Source organism: Peromyscus eremicus, chromosome 20, assembly GCF_949786415.1.
Source record: "Peromyscus eremicus chromosome 20, PerEre_H2_v1, whole genome shotgun sequence".
In the NCBI taxonomy this organism is placed as follows: Eukaryota; Metazoa; Chordata; class Mammalia; order Rodentia; family Cricetidae; genus Peromyscus; species Peromyscus eremicus.
Window position 1 is genome coordinate 1,321,077 of NC_081436.1, and position 14,112 is coordinate 1,335,188.

A 14,112-nucleotide genomic window follows, 5' to 3' on the forward strand; every position below is an offset into this window, starting at 1 on the left:
TTATTATTAGTTTTGAATGCTTGGCCTAGCTTAGGCTCCTTTCTGGCTAGCTCTTTTAACTTGTTTCTCTTTATCTACCTTCTGCCTAAGGGGCTATTACCTTTCTTACTTGTGTGTATCTTACTTTCACTGCTTCACTGGCCGGCCCTGGACATCTCCCTCATTCGCTCCTCTTCCTCCTCCTGTTCCTTGATTTCTCCTGTTTATTCTCTCTGCCTGCCAGCCCTACCTATCCTTTCTCTGCCCAGCTATTGGCTGTTCAGCTCTTTATTAAACCAATCAAGTGCCTTAGGCAGGCAAGGTAAAACAGCTTTTCATAACTAAACAAATGCAGCATAAACAAAAGTAACACACCTTTACACAGTTAAAGTAATATTCGGTAGCATAAACAAATATAACAAATCTTTGCCTAGTTAAAATAATATTTCACAACAGAAAAGCACAGCTATTTTGAACAGAACTTTCCTAAAACAAAGAATTAAAGAATGAACCCAAGGACTGGAGAGATGGCTCAGCAATTAAGATCACTGGCTGCTCTTCCAGAGATCAATTCCCAGCACACACATGGTGGTTCACAACAGTCTGTAACTGTAATCTCATGGGATCTCATGCCCTCTTCTGGTGTGCAGATGTACACACAGACAAAACACCCATGTACGTAAAATACATAAACAAATCTTAAAAGAATGAGCCTGTCAGATCCCTGCAGAGTTTAGGCCATTACCACTGGGCCTTGTTCTCTCACCAAGGCACTCAGCCAACTGTGGAAAAGAAATACACACAGGAGACTCAAGAAACATCTTATTAATACAGTATTTATTTGTCTTCTCTCTGTCAAACCCTGAGCCAAGCACTTTCCCCAGACTTCCTGGGGAGGTACAGGAAAAGGAACACACAGGGCAGACGGGACATGAAAGAGCTATGGGAGGTGGAAGTGGAGACAGCTGCTTCACATGGCGAAGAGGATGAGAAAGGCCACCATTAGGCAGAAGAGCCCCATGGCCTCTGAGAGGGCAAAGCCCAGAATCGCGTAGGAGAAGAGCTGTTGCTTCAGAGAAGGGTTCCTGGGGAAAGAGGAGAGAAGTCTGAATTTGTAGTTTACACAAGGAAAAGGCCAAACATCTAATGTGGACTCTCAGAGAATTCACTTCGAGTTTATGTTATAAAAAGGTCCATCTAAGAGACCCCACTGTACCCATCTTCTCCCACTAAGGTTTCAACAGGGGTAAACAAGGCAGAGGTAGACAATCTAAGATGCTGTCATAGGCCCATGTGCAAATATTACCTTCCCAATGGATCTCTCCTACCATCACAGTAACTTAAAACCATAGGCCTGGATCCTTAACATTCAGGGCCAGAAGAGGAAGGAGGGATACTCAAAGTGATAGTCTTTCAAGTATCAGAACTCTAACAGGACACAGAAAGCAAAACTGCAGATGGGCTGTAGCTCACACACTCAGGGTCCCAGGACTCTATGGGCATAACATTGTTCCAGAAAGCAGGTATGAATCAAAACAGAACAGCATCCTAACTTTGAAAGTCAACATAAACTTTTAGCTGAATTGTGGACACAAAAGTATATCAAGCTTCTTGTTTAAAGCAGATTCTGAAGGGAAAAGAAAAAAAAAAAAACAAACAAACAAAAAAAAAAACCTTATTTCCCCAGACATTAGCATAACTTGCTGGCCTCTAGAGGATTAATTTAGCTCTTCAGTAACTTGTCCACAGGTAGTGGAGACCAAACAGTCCCAGGTGCTCGGGACCAGGAGGGTTGGAAACAGAGGCCGCTGTCCCAGGAGCAACAGAGGGAACTCCCAGAGATGGGGAAAACATCAGTGAAGCTGCCTGAGCTCTAGCCCAGGGATGGCCAGAGGGTTTTCACCTTAGGCTTTTTGGACCACAGAGTCTGCTGTCTTAAATTTATTTATTCTAGAGTGCAGACATAACTATGCAGACAGTGGAGCACACCATAAGAACACTTCTTGCTGCTGTGAAAATACTTTTAAAGAATGTAGAAACTAGGTGGTAGTCCCATGTGTAATCCCACCACTAGGAAAGCAGGAGTTTGAGGCACCCAGGCCTATACAGTTAAGATACTGTCTCAAAAAATAAACAACAAAGTAAAAATCATTTTTAACTCAATCACAGAAAACCAGGCTGGGGTCCAAATACAGCCCTCAGGCTTAGACTTGCCAGCCCCTGCTCTGCACCACATTGACGGGCATGTGCTGTATCTGTACTGTTAACTAAGGTTTCATCCAGCTTCTAAGCACTAGAAATTGCAAGACAAAGGAACTGAAAACCTCAATTTTATGTTAAGACAGGATCTCATATAGCCTGGCTGGCCTGAACTCACCATGTAGCCCAGGCTAACCTGGAACTGATGACTATTCTGTCTCATAACTGTTGTCACTATAGGTCTGTGTCATCATACCTGGCTTGTATTCTTTTATTAAAAAAAAAAAAAAGTTAAAACAGTGTGTGTCTGTACACGCCTTTTTTTTTTTTTTTTTTTTTTTGGTTTTTCGAGACAGGGTTTCTCTGTGTAGCTTTGCGCCTTTCCTGGAACTCACTTGGTAGTCCAGGCTGGCCTCGAACTCACAGAGATCCACCTGGCTCTGCCTCCCGAGTGCTGGGATTAAAGGCGTGCGCCACCACCGCCCGGCCTGTACACGCCTTTAATGTTAGCACTCGGGAGGCAGAGGCAGACAGAGCTCTGTCCATTCCAGGCCGGCTAGGGTGACATAATGAGGAAAAAAATTAAGTATTTATTTAGGCATGGGTGTGCATGCATGTGTGCCACCACATGCATGTGGACGTCAGAGAACACCTTGTGGAAGCTGCTCACTCCTTCATCATGTTGTCAGGTGCCTATACCCACTAAGACATCTTACTGGCCCCAACTTTTTTTCCTTTAGTTTTTCAAGAAAGTGTTTCTCTGTGTTATCTCTGGCATCCTGGAATTAGCTGTATAGACCAGGATAACCTCAAACTCAGAGTCACTTGCCTCTGCCTCCTGAGATTAAAGGAGTACACCACTAGGCCCAGCTTAGGTTATATATTTTTTAAATTAATTTATTTTTATTTTATTGGTACTTTGCCTGTATGTGTATCTGTGTGAGGGTGTAGGAGCCTGGAGTTATAGACAGTTGTGAGCTGTCATGGGTGCTGGGAATTGAACCCCAGTCCTCTGGAAAAGCAGTCAGTGCTCTTAACCGCTAAGCCATCTCTCCAGCCCTTAGCTTGCATTTTTAATTAATTAAAATTTGAGGCTGGGTAGTAGTGGGGCATGCCTTTAATCCCAGCACTTGGGAGGCAGAGCCAGGCAGATCTCCGTGAGTTTGAGGCCAGCCTGGTCTACAGAGTGAGATCCAGAACAGGCACCAAAGCTACACAAAGAAACCCTGTCTCGAAAAAACAATTTTGAATAAAGCCAAGCATGGTTGTATGCCTTTGATCCCACCACTCAAGAGGTAGAAGCAGGTAGATCCTTGTGAGTTCGAGTCAGCCTGGTCTACACAGCAAGTTCCAGGCTAGCCAGGGCTACTTAATGAGGCTCTCTCTCAAAAAAGAAAAACAAACAAAAACCACAGAAATTTAAATAAAAAATAACAACACACAGCTAGTGGCCTCTGTATATATAGGACATGCAGTTCTATCCCTGACCTCTGGAACATACAGCAGAACCAACAGAGGCCCAGGTAATCTTACCTGGCATACCCAATGATGAGGCTCCCAAAAACAGTCCCAATGCCAGCCCCCGATCCAGCCACCCCAACTGTGGCGGCCCCAGCCCCAATGAACTTGGCGGCTGTGTCGATGTCCCGGGAAATGACGCTGGTTTGGAAGCTGCGGCTAGGGATGACTGAGGTCAGAGGGTGAGGGATTGCCAAACTGCTGGGGCCCTGTGAAGAGGAGGCGGATAGAAGGCAGGGTTTTTGTTATCAATCTACTGTTTTGCTTTGGAAACATTTGTACTATTTCAAACGGCTGGGCCATCTAATCTGATGTTCCTCCCTCAATATAACATCATTTAATTCCTTGGAAACCTCCCTAAAATGCTGGCAAAAGAACTTTTTTTTTTTCAAGATTTATTTATTATGTATACAGTGTTCTGCCTGTATGTGTCCCTGCACTCCAGAAGAGGGCACCAGGTCTTACTATAGATGGTTGTGAACCACCATGTGGTTGCTAGGAATTGAACTCAGGTCCTCTGGAAGAGCAGCCAGTGCTCTTAACCACTGAGCCATCTCCCCAGCCCCCAAAAGAACTTTTTTTAATGTAAGAGATGGAATTCAAATGCCTTCACGATTCAGGTATGGTCTACAAGTGTTAAGTGTGAGACATGAGCCTGTCCTTGACCCCCAACATCTGGACAGCAGACTAGGCTGAGTAAATGGACCAGGATTCTACGCAAGAGCAACCAGTGTTCTTAACTGCTGAGCCAGCGCTTCCGCCCAGGCTGGGTAACGGGAATTGACAGTGGCAATTCCAAACACCCGAGCATCAATTGCCATCCATCTCTACCTAAAGAATTTCAGTCTGTGGTGATTGTCCTCAGCACTCCCCCTACTGGTTCTGGGAGGCAACCCTCTTTACCCCTTACCAGCAAACCACAGTCCCAACTCCACCTCAAGGTACCTCATCTGTCCACGTCTGTGGTCGGGTCAACTGCACTGCAGACAGCGGGCGACTCAGCAGCTGAGAGGTGCTCCTGATCTAGTGGAATGACAGGGGCAGGAAGGTCAAGGAAAGCTGTGGAGTGACTTTCAGAACCATGCCAAGTCACTGCACACAGTAGGACATTCTCTGATGCTCTTTCCGTTCTTTCAAAACTTAGTCAGAACCTTGAATCATTCTTTTAACAAATTTCGTTCGTTTAAGAGACATGTAGAAGGCTGGGCGGTGGTGGCACAAGCCTTTAATCCCAGCATTGGGAGGCAGAGCCAGGCGGATCTCTGTGAGTTCGAGGCCAGCATGGTCTACAGAGTGAGTTCCAGGAAAGGCACCAAAGCTACACAGAGAAACCCTGTCTCAAAAAACAAAACAAAACAAAACAAAAGACAGGCAGACACCTCGAATCCCAGCACTCAGGAAGCAGAGGAAGGCAGACCTCTACAAGTTCCTGGCCAGCCAGGGCTATATAGTGAGACTATCTCAAAACAATAGCAACAACAAAATAATAGAGGGACTGGAGAGATACCGCAGTGGTTACGAACATCTGTAAAGACCTGGTTTCAATTCCCAGTACCCATGTGGTGTCTCACAATCATCCACAACTTCAGCTCCAGAGGATCCAACACCCTCTTCTGACCTCCTTGGGCACAAGGCACACATGTGGTACACATATCATACATGCAGGCAAAAAAAAACATAAAATAATTTTCTACCAAAAAAAAAAAAAAATCTTTAAAAACCCCAAAAGAAACAAAAAATCTTGCTACACTGCCCGAGCGGGTCTTCAAAGTCCCAGGCTCAGCAACCCTACTGCTTTAGCATCTCTAGTCCTGGGACTTCATACATGCAGCACCATTCCTGACTTCAGCAAGTTTTGAATTCAGGAGCCATGCCATCCTCTCTTTATAGGTTCTACTTTAAGGAAAGACAGTGTCGGGCTGGAGAGACGGCTCAGCTGTTAAAGGCTAGGCTCACAACCACAAATATAAGGAAAGAGTGTCCTCCCTTGTAGGAATCCACAGGAGGCCACAACTGCTGTATTCTTTTACCCTCTTGAGAATCAGAAGCAATCTACGCCCCAGAAGCATCTACTTCACTCAACAAGGAAGATATTTCCTGGTAATAACCAGTTCATAAGAAAGCCAAGGATTAGGATAGTCTTCCCTCAACATATATATCCTTCTCTGGAAATGAACATGAAGAACCGTGTTGAAAATTCACCGTATGCAGCAGGGCAGTGGTGGTGCACACCTTTAATCCCTGCACTTGGGAGGCAGAGGCAGGTGGATCTCTACGAGTTTGAGGCCAGGCTGGTCTACAAAGTGAGTTCCAGGACAGCCACGGCTGTTACACAGAGAAACACTGTTTAAAACAATTAACAACAATAAATTCACCTCCTCCTGGTAACCTTTTCTGACCAGCCGCAAGACAGTGTCTCCAAGATACATGATAGCTAACAGCCAGGCCTTTACAGACAGAATTAAGAGGCATACACACTTTTTCTTTTGACAGGATCTCACTGCAGCCCAAGATGATCTTAAATTTGTGCCAATTAATCTTCCTGCTTCATATTCCCAAGTTCTAGATTACAGACATGTACCACTATGTCTGATTCTTTTCTTTTTTTGTACTAGGGACTGAACCCTGGGCTTTGTACAGGTCAGGCAAGCACTCTCACTGAGCTATATCCTTAGCCCTCTAACGTTAACTTTCTTTTGTGTGTATTAGTGTTTTGTCTACTTGTATGTATGTATACCCGTGGGTGCCTGGTACTCACAGAGGCCAGAAGACACTGGATCCCCGAAACTGGAATTATGATGTTGTGAATTGCCACAGGCATGCCAGGAACCAAACCCACGTGTTTTTGCAAGAGCAACAGTGCTCATAACTGCTGAGCCATGTTAAACCCCAAATGCTAACTTTCTACCAGGGATGCAATGAGGGTTAAGTCACTTCAAAGTCCTCAGCCTGTTTCTTCACCTGTCAAATGGGAACAATCTCTCAGGGCTCTGAGGAATAAATGGTAAATGTACAAACTGGTAAACAGTGTTAGGCACACTTTAGTAATTGGCACTTACTAAGAGCATCACACCTTTTCACTTATGGATGAATGAACTGCCTCCACTATCTTATTAGTTTTAAATTTCTTACATCCTGCTGCTTCTAGGCCCAACACCTTTCCAGAGTGTATTTGAGCTTCTTTCCCAGACTTATATCCCCAGAATAAAGTCCTACCAAGGCTCACTCAAGACGAGAGCCCATATACAGTGTACACTCTGTCCGAGCTATGTTAACACAGTTTGTTTACCATGTCCCACTAGGTTCGAATATCACAAACACACAGTGAAATTACATGACCTAGATGAAAATTAACTGGCCTCCAGAGAATATGGGCCAGGGGAATGCCTAGCAAACATTCACTCCTGCCAGCAACCATAGCAAAAGGTCTTCTCTTCCAGAGACTCACCTTCCTCAACCCATCTGTGAAGAACAAGGTCTAACAGGCATGTCCAACCTATGGCTGGCCACAGGCTGCAGACGCCTCAGGGTAGCTATGAAGGCAGCTGATACATTTACATATGACAATGTCATGTCCCCATATCAAAAGGTTGGAAGCCTTTTGATATGATAAAGGTTGGTACTCTCCAACACGAAGAAGCAAGGTGTCCTCCTTTTAAGATCCTTCCGTAAAATGTACTCACCAAGGAGCGAGTGGAGATGAACTTGGAGCAGGCATACATTTTCAGGGGTGAGGGGCCAAGGCAGGAGAGCTAGAAATAAGAAGCAGCATTATAAACACACTGAACTTCATCCTTATACCTAAGAAGGAGCTCTAGGAAGCTTAATTAGCTCAAAGAACAGAATGATGGGTTTCAGGCCATCACTACAGGTGATGTCAGAATCTGGAAATGAAGTGACTTTCTCATGGCTTGGACAAGCAGTTCATACTTTAAGAACCACCATCCAAGCCAGGTGGTAGTGGTGGCACATGCCTTTAATCTCAGCATTCAGGGAGCAGAAGGCAGCAGATCTCTGAGTTAGAGGCCAGCCTGGTCTACAGAGTAAGTTCCAAGATAGCCGGAGCTATGTAGAGAAACCGTTTCAACACTCCCCTGCTTATACCCCCCCCAAAAAGAACCACCATCCATTCCCACAGCCTGATGATTTGGGCTTGTCAAAATAATTTTCCCAGTGTCCTTTGCTTATGTCCCCCGCCCCCACTCCTTCTAGGTTCAAATTCATCTCTTCCTGGTCTCAGTGTCTGGGCCTAGAAAAGACTGGAGTTCTAGCAGTGTGTGGTGGTTCTAACACCTGTAATTCCAGCGCTCAGGAGGCAGGGGCAAAACTTCCAAAAGTTCGAGGACAGCCTGGGCTACTGAGTAACATCTTAGGCATACAAACCTAGTGCCGGTTATTAACTCCAGCCCCTAAAAACTAGAATCCCATACCTTTGGGAGAATTCTAGAAGACAAAGGCACTGGAAGTTTTCCAACAATCTTTTTATTGATTATCTGAAGGCTCTCTCTGACTGCTTAAAATACTGACTTCTATATTAACAAGATGCAGCCAATCAACGAGGAACACTGGCATTACTCTAGTAGCATCAACTATAAACTCATTTCACCACTCCATTCAGGGGTATTAAATTTTACACCCTCAAGATCCAAAGAAAGAATAGGTGAGTTAAAGATATAGGACAATGTTTTTCCCCAAACGAAGTAAGAAGCCCACATGAACCAGAATTACCGGAGAGGTGGTATATATATTAAAAATGCATGTCATGGGGCCAGCAAGATGGCTCAGAGGGTAAAAGCACTTGCCCTATCACGCCTGACAAAACAAGTGTGATTCCTGGAGTACACGTGGAAGAAGGTACTTCTAAGAGCCGCCTGCTGATCGCCACAAGTGCACCACGGTGCACGCTCACACACAATGAAACAGTTTAAGACTTTTTAGATTTGTAGGTATGAGTGATTTGCCTGAACGCATGTATGTGCACCACATGTATGCTTAGTGCCCAAGATCAGATGAAGGGCCTAGACTCCCCGGAACTGTGGGAACGGGAACCGAACCTCTGGAAGAACAACAGATGCTCTTAACTGTAGAATCATCTCCCCAGCCCCTAAAAACAATTTTAAAAAAAAGTGTATTCTTGGCTCCCCCTTAGATCTCTGGTACCAATGTTTTAAACAAGTTTTCCGATCATCGTTCTATTTAAGGTACACAATGGCGTGGTCTCAACAACACTGAAGGGGCGTCAGTGGCAGAGCAAGGACTATAACTCTGTAATTTCACGTTTGGGGAGGGCACACTGGAGGGAGATCAGAACCTCAGTGTAGTAGGTAAGATGGTCTACCCCTGAGCTACAGCCCAGCTCTTTTTCAAGTTTCTTAAGTTTGAGTATTCCACAAACTGAGATACTCAGTCAAAGTATAGAGAGGCCTGTTAAACACTACTCCCTTAAGTAAACTGGACTCAACCTGTCCAAGGGTAGGTGCACTACGTACAAACCCTGAACCATATTTGTAATGTTTATCAGTCTTATTCTACCTAAAACTTTGCTTTTTGTTGGACATGGTGGAACACACCTGTGATCCCAGCACTCAGATCTCTATTAATCCTAGGCCAGCCTGGTGTACACAGGGAATTCCAGGCTAGCTACATAGCGTGACCCTGTAACAAATAAAACAAAAATTTGCCTTTTGTCTTTATGCAACCTAAACCCAAATTTGCTGCCCAACTATTCAGGTTCTATTGAGTCAAACCACGAGTCTTCTTTAAAGCTTTTAGAATACAGGGAAGCTTGAGCTGGGGTGATGGCTCAGTTGATATCGTCTGCCACACTAGACTGCACGTACAAAGCAGGGGCTAGATCATATCAATGAGCCCCAGAGCTGGGTGCACATAAACAGGTAGATACCTGGAGCTCATTGGCGTGCAGTCCAGCTGAGTTGAAGAGCTTCAAGATGTCCTGTCTCAAAAAGTGGAGTGGAAATGCCTCTCTATATTGACTTCTCAGCGTACACACATGCTTACACACACTTGAATAAGGAAGTCTGCAGTTAGGCCTGGTGGTGCACGCATGTTATCCTGGCACTGGGGAGGCCTACGCAAAAGGATCACGGGTTTGAGGCCAACGTGGGCTATTTATAGAGACAGTCTTCAAGACACCAAGATAAGCCTGGCAGTGGTGGCGTGCGCCTTTAATCCCAGTACTCGGGAGGCAGAGGCAGGGGGATCTCTGTGAATTCGAGGCTAGCCTGGTCTACAGATCAAGTTCCAGGGGAGGTTCCAAAGCTACACAGATAAATGTTATCTTGGAAAAGTAAAATTAAATAAAAGGGAAGACTTTTTTAAAAACAAACAAACAAACAAACAAACAAACAGTAAAGCCTTAATGTTATTTGCTCCACTCACGACCTTTCAGCAAATACCACTACATGCTATCCCTTACAAAATGTAGCTCTGGCAGTACTCTAGTTACTGTCCAGCCCACTGCCTGCTTGCAGTGTACTCCATAAACTATTCTATAAAAAAGAGAGAGAAAAGAGCTCTAAGGGGATTAAATTTGACAGTTTACACATCAACATATGTAAATAGTATCTGTTGCTGGCATGCACTAAACCCAAGAGCATCTTCAATTGCTGAGCCCTTCCAGTGGTCACCTAACCTGGGCAGGCCCACACTTGGGCAAAGAAATTCTCCACAATCACGACCTTTCAGTTAGAAGGGTATCCACCTAACTATTCCATACTTTAAACCTTTCTGTCTTACTGGCAAAATCTGAGCGTCATGTGACAGGAAACCTGTCAGGTAGAAACTCTTAAAGGCGCGGACCTCTCCCACCTTCTGGACGGAATGCCTAACAGAAACCTCCATTTCCAACCCAGCATTATGATTTTATCACTAGCATGGCAGGGCTTTCATTAGAGGCAGGTACTGGGTAACAGCCAGTTTCTAAGGAAACAGGCCCCTCTTCTGCCCTGGCTTTCCCAAGTCCGTCCACCGGGCCTTCTGCCTGTTCTGTTCCTTTCTACCACGTTCAGTTTACTCCAGACTGAAAGGCTGGAAGTGATGGGAGCTTTGAACGATGAACTGGCTTGGCTGCGCCGAGAACCGCAAGCTCTGAGGTTCAAAGTCCGCAGGTTTCTAAAGACGGAGGCTACTTTGATTTCAGGATGACAGGAGGGAGCCGAGAGAGGAGGGGAGACGGTGGGGTTGTGCCAGTGGTGAAAAGGCGTGAGGGTGAGCAAGGCACACCCGCACAGCCCGGCCCGCGCCCGGCTCGCACACGCGCGCCCGGGATCTGCCGGCCGCCGCCGCGGGGCCCCCAACCCCCGGGAGACACCCAAGATGGCGCCAGGCCCGTGCGGTTAGAGGTCACGGACACGGGGAAGGGGCCGCTCCCGGGACGGGCGTGCCGGCGGCCGCGCGGGTGCGAGGACCCGGGTGGGAGCTAGCCAGGTCCGGGCGGCCACGCGTCCCGGCGAGGGACCCTGCCGAGCGCGCCTGCGCGCCACAAAGAGGACGCGAGGCCTCAAGGCCTTACCTGCTCCCAGGGCAGAGAAGACAGAGAGGGCGGGGGCGCGGGAAGCGCGGAAAGAGAAGGCTCTACGCATGCGCAGCCAGAGCCAACGAGTGGCTCCCCCCCACTCACCCACGCCGCGGATAGAGTGAACACCGCCAGCAAGAGGCCTGGTCCCGGCTCCACAGCGCCCCCTGCCAGGTTGGTGGTGCCTTCGGGACGAGCTCTCCCCCTGGCGTTCAACCCGAGAAACTACAAAAGGAGCCCGTCGTGCGCCGGAGAGCGGCCAACTCGGCCCGGAAAGCCGATCCGCAACGTGGCGGACGGTGTCGACTGCACAGCGTTTGGAGTCCTGTGGACTCGAGTCCCCTTTCTGAGCATGCGCGATTGCATCGGAAAAAAACAACACCCCGAGGCTACTCGGGAATTGCTTGTAGCATACAGTAGGGACTGGGGTTCAGTGCCTAAAATTTAGCAGGAAGGGTGGGTGGGTGGGGAATAAAATCACGTACTCCTGGCTTCTTGTCGTCCTGGGGACCCTGGCATCACTGGGTGGGAGATGAGAACTGGCCCGATGGACTAACAGCAACATGCCATGTCTCTTCTGCTGGCTTTAACTTAGTTTCTGTTTTCCTTATCTCGTGGATGAGCACGAGAAAGCCAGCATGAGCGAGTCTGAAGATAAGGGGTAAATATAGCCTGAAGCTCCCTCTTGTGATTCCCGGGGCACACTAGGGGCACCCGTGACCGCGGTAGGGGTGCGAGGTCACCCCAGGTGACCGATTTGCCTCTGCCGGGCTTGCTCGGAGGGGAGCTGGAATGGTCAGTCCTCCTCGGGGTGCTCTCCCCAAGCTCCTGCTTTCTGCCGTGCCCTTTCGCCCGTCCCTCCTCCCCCGGTGGGCCGGGGCTTCCTTAGCAGGCCTTTGTGTCCCCGCAGGAGCAGACAGGCCTAGAGGAGGGCTGCAAGGCCGACCCAGCCCCGAAGCTCAGCTGTCCGGGCAGGGGGCTTGGACGCCGCGCTAGAGAGACGGGAAGAGCTCACCAAACCCACATAAAATAAAAAAAAATAAAAATAAATAAATAAAAAAAAGAGAGCCGCGGCTGTAAATAAAGGCAAATCCGCCACCCTCTGAGGGGCCGTTTGTCCTCCCCTCCTTGGCCCCGTCCTTCCAGCCACCCCCTCCCGGCCCCCGGCCCCGCGGCGCCCCGGCCCCGAGCTCCTCCATTTAATCGGATTTGGGAGAAGGGGAGGATAAATCACGGCAGCAGCTTTACGGTCCCGGAGGAGAGGCGAGCCGCAGCCAGGCACACCCCGGCCGGCGATAAAAACCGCCGCTGAAAGCCCACGGAGCAATTTCCCGGGACCCCGAGCGACGCCATTACAGGAATGTAATTTTGCCCGGATGAGGCCCCGAGTTTAATTATCCTCGCGGAGGAATTTCAATGCGGCCAATCCATCTTGCAGGCGGGCGGCAGAGGGATTTATATGGGCCCGTTATTTCACACCGATCCTCCATCTGCATTTTTATGGCCCTGAGCTCCTGAAAGGGAGGGAACGAGTGGGGAGAAATGGAAGAAGAGGGTGGGGGGGGACTCCCCGCCTTTCCTAAACCCTCCATTTCAGCTGGATTAGGAATCTCACAGGTTCTCCTGAAGCCCCCAAATCCCCCTCCAGTGCCAGCTGTTGACCCGGGCAGGGGCGGGACCGGGATCTTTAGGAATCAACAGGTATTTTCCAAGTACTAAGTAGTGTGAGATGCTTTGTGAGAAAAGGGAGACAGGCTAGCAAGCGCTTAGGAGTTGATCCCTCGAGGTTCCCCGGACACCCCGCCCTGCTAAAGCTGAATTCCTTTCAGCTCTCAGCTTCATACCCTAAGAGGCACAATCCACAGTTCTTAAAGCCGCCACCGCCAAATGGTGTTGCAGCTGTTGCTTGCGACAATTTAGAGTATCTCCTATATCTCTAACAAACTCTCAGAGGACGATGTATCAGAGAAGGGGCCCGTGAGGGGCTAACCCCGGCTCCTCCGAAAAGTGACTGCAGCCTGCAGTCTGATATATCCTTACTTAGCCCCAGTGGTGGGCTTCAGACAAACCTGGGTTCCCAAATCGCATGTGACCTTGGGTAAGTTGTTTAACCCTTTTAAATCATTTTCCTTTTAAAATTGAGTATAATAACAGCGTTTACCCTGCAGCCAATATTGAGATAATAATGTACAAGAAGCTTTTAGCAAAGGGCTTGGTACTCAGTAAAAGTTCAATAATCGACATAATCATTATCGTCAGTATTACAGCTAAGATCATTGCAATTCAATTCTTCCCTGCTCCCGTGAGGCTGTTTATGGTCCTTGCACAGTATCTCCTGAAAGAGAGTCAAGTATCACAAAACTTTTTCAATCACATAAATCATGCAAAACCAGTTAGTTGACATATTGATGGGTGATCTGTGAGGAGGATGAGAATCCTGAAGGCTTCTGCAACAAGGTTTGAAGCAAGAAATTAGATCATAAACGAGCAGGGACCTGACAAAAAAGTGGACTGAGGGATGTGAGGGAGGGGTGATCCCAAAGAATAGCTGAGGGTCTAGGGGTTTTCTTAACCCTGGGATTGGGAAGGGTAGGGCTTCACCACAGCGAGGGACCTGGGGTCCAGGAAGGAAAGGGTGTGGAGCCAGAACCATCCTTTCCAATCAGTCCGGGTCTCTTCCGACCAGGCCATGTAACAAGGTTGGCCTGATTGGCCAGTTTTCCTAATGACTTCTAGTGGCAGATTCTAACTGGTTAGCAGCCTCCCTGCACAAGAGTGACGGAGAAATGAGATTGCTCTTTCCTATCCTCGGATTGGTTAACCACCCTCAGGGGACAGAGACTCTTTTTAATTGACTGGTAGGCTAGAAGGAGGTTTGGCGT

General features: G+C 47.7%; 1 protein-coding gene across 8 annotated transcripts; it reads right to left on the reverse strand.

Moving 5' to 3' along the window:
* Positions 1-799: 799 nt before the first annotated feature.
* Atp5mc2 (ATP synthase membrane subunit c locus 2) lies at positions 800-11,552 on the reverse strand. Of its 8 annotated transcripts, none has more exons than XM_059247435.1 (5): positions 11,336-11,552; positions 7,380-7,448; positions 4,642-4,714; positions 3,712-3,905; positions 800-1,064 (listed from the first exon to the last, which is right to left on the reverse strand). In XM_059247435.1, the coding sequence occupies exons 2-5, from the start codon at positions 7,412-7,414 to the stop codon at positions 950-952; spliced, it is 417 nt and encodes a 138-aa protein (XP_059103418.1). In that variant the 5' UTR covers positions 7,415-7,448; positions 11,336-11,552; the 3' UTR covers positions 800-949. The 8 variants fall into 8 exon arrangements, with proteins under 8 accessions (XP_059103418.1, XP_059103412.1, XP_059103416.1 ...); XM_059247429.1 differs by having other exon boundaries at positions 4,642-4,719; positions 11,336-11,548; XM_059247433.1 differs by lacking the exon at positions 11,336-11,552 and adding an exon at positions 11,228-11,253 and having other exon boundaries at positions 4,642-4,719.
* Positions 11,553-14,112: the final 2,560 nt, after the last annotated feature.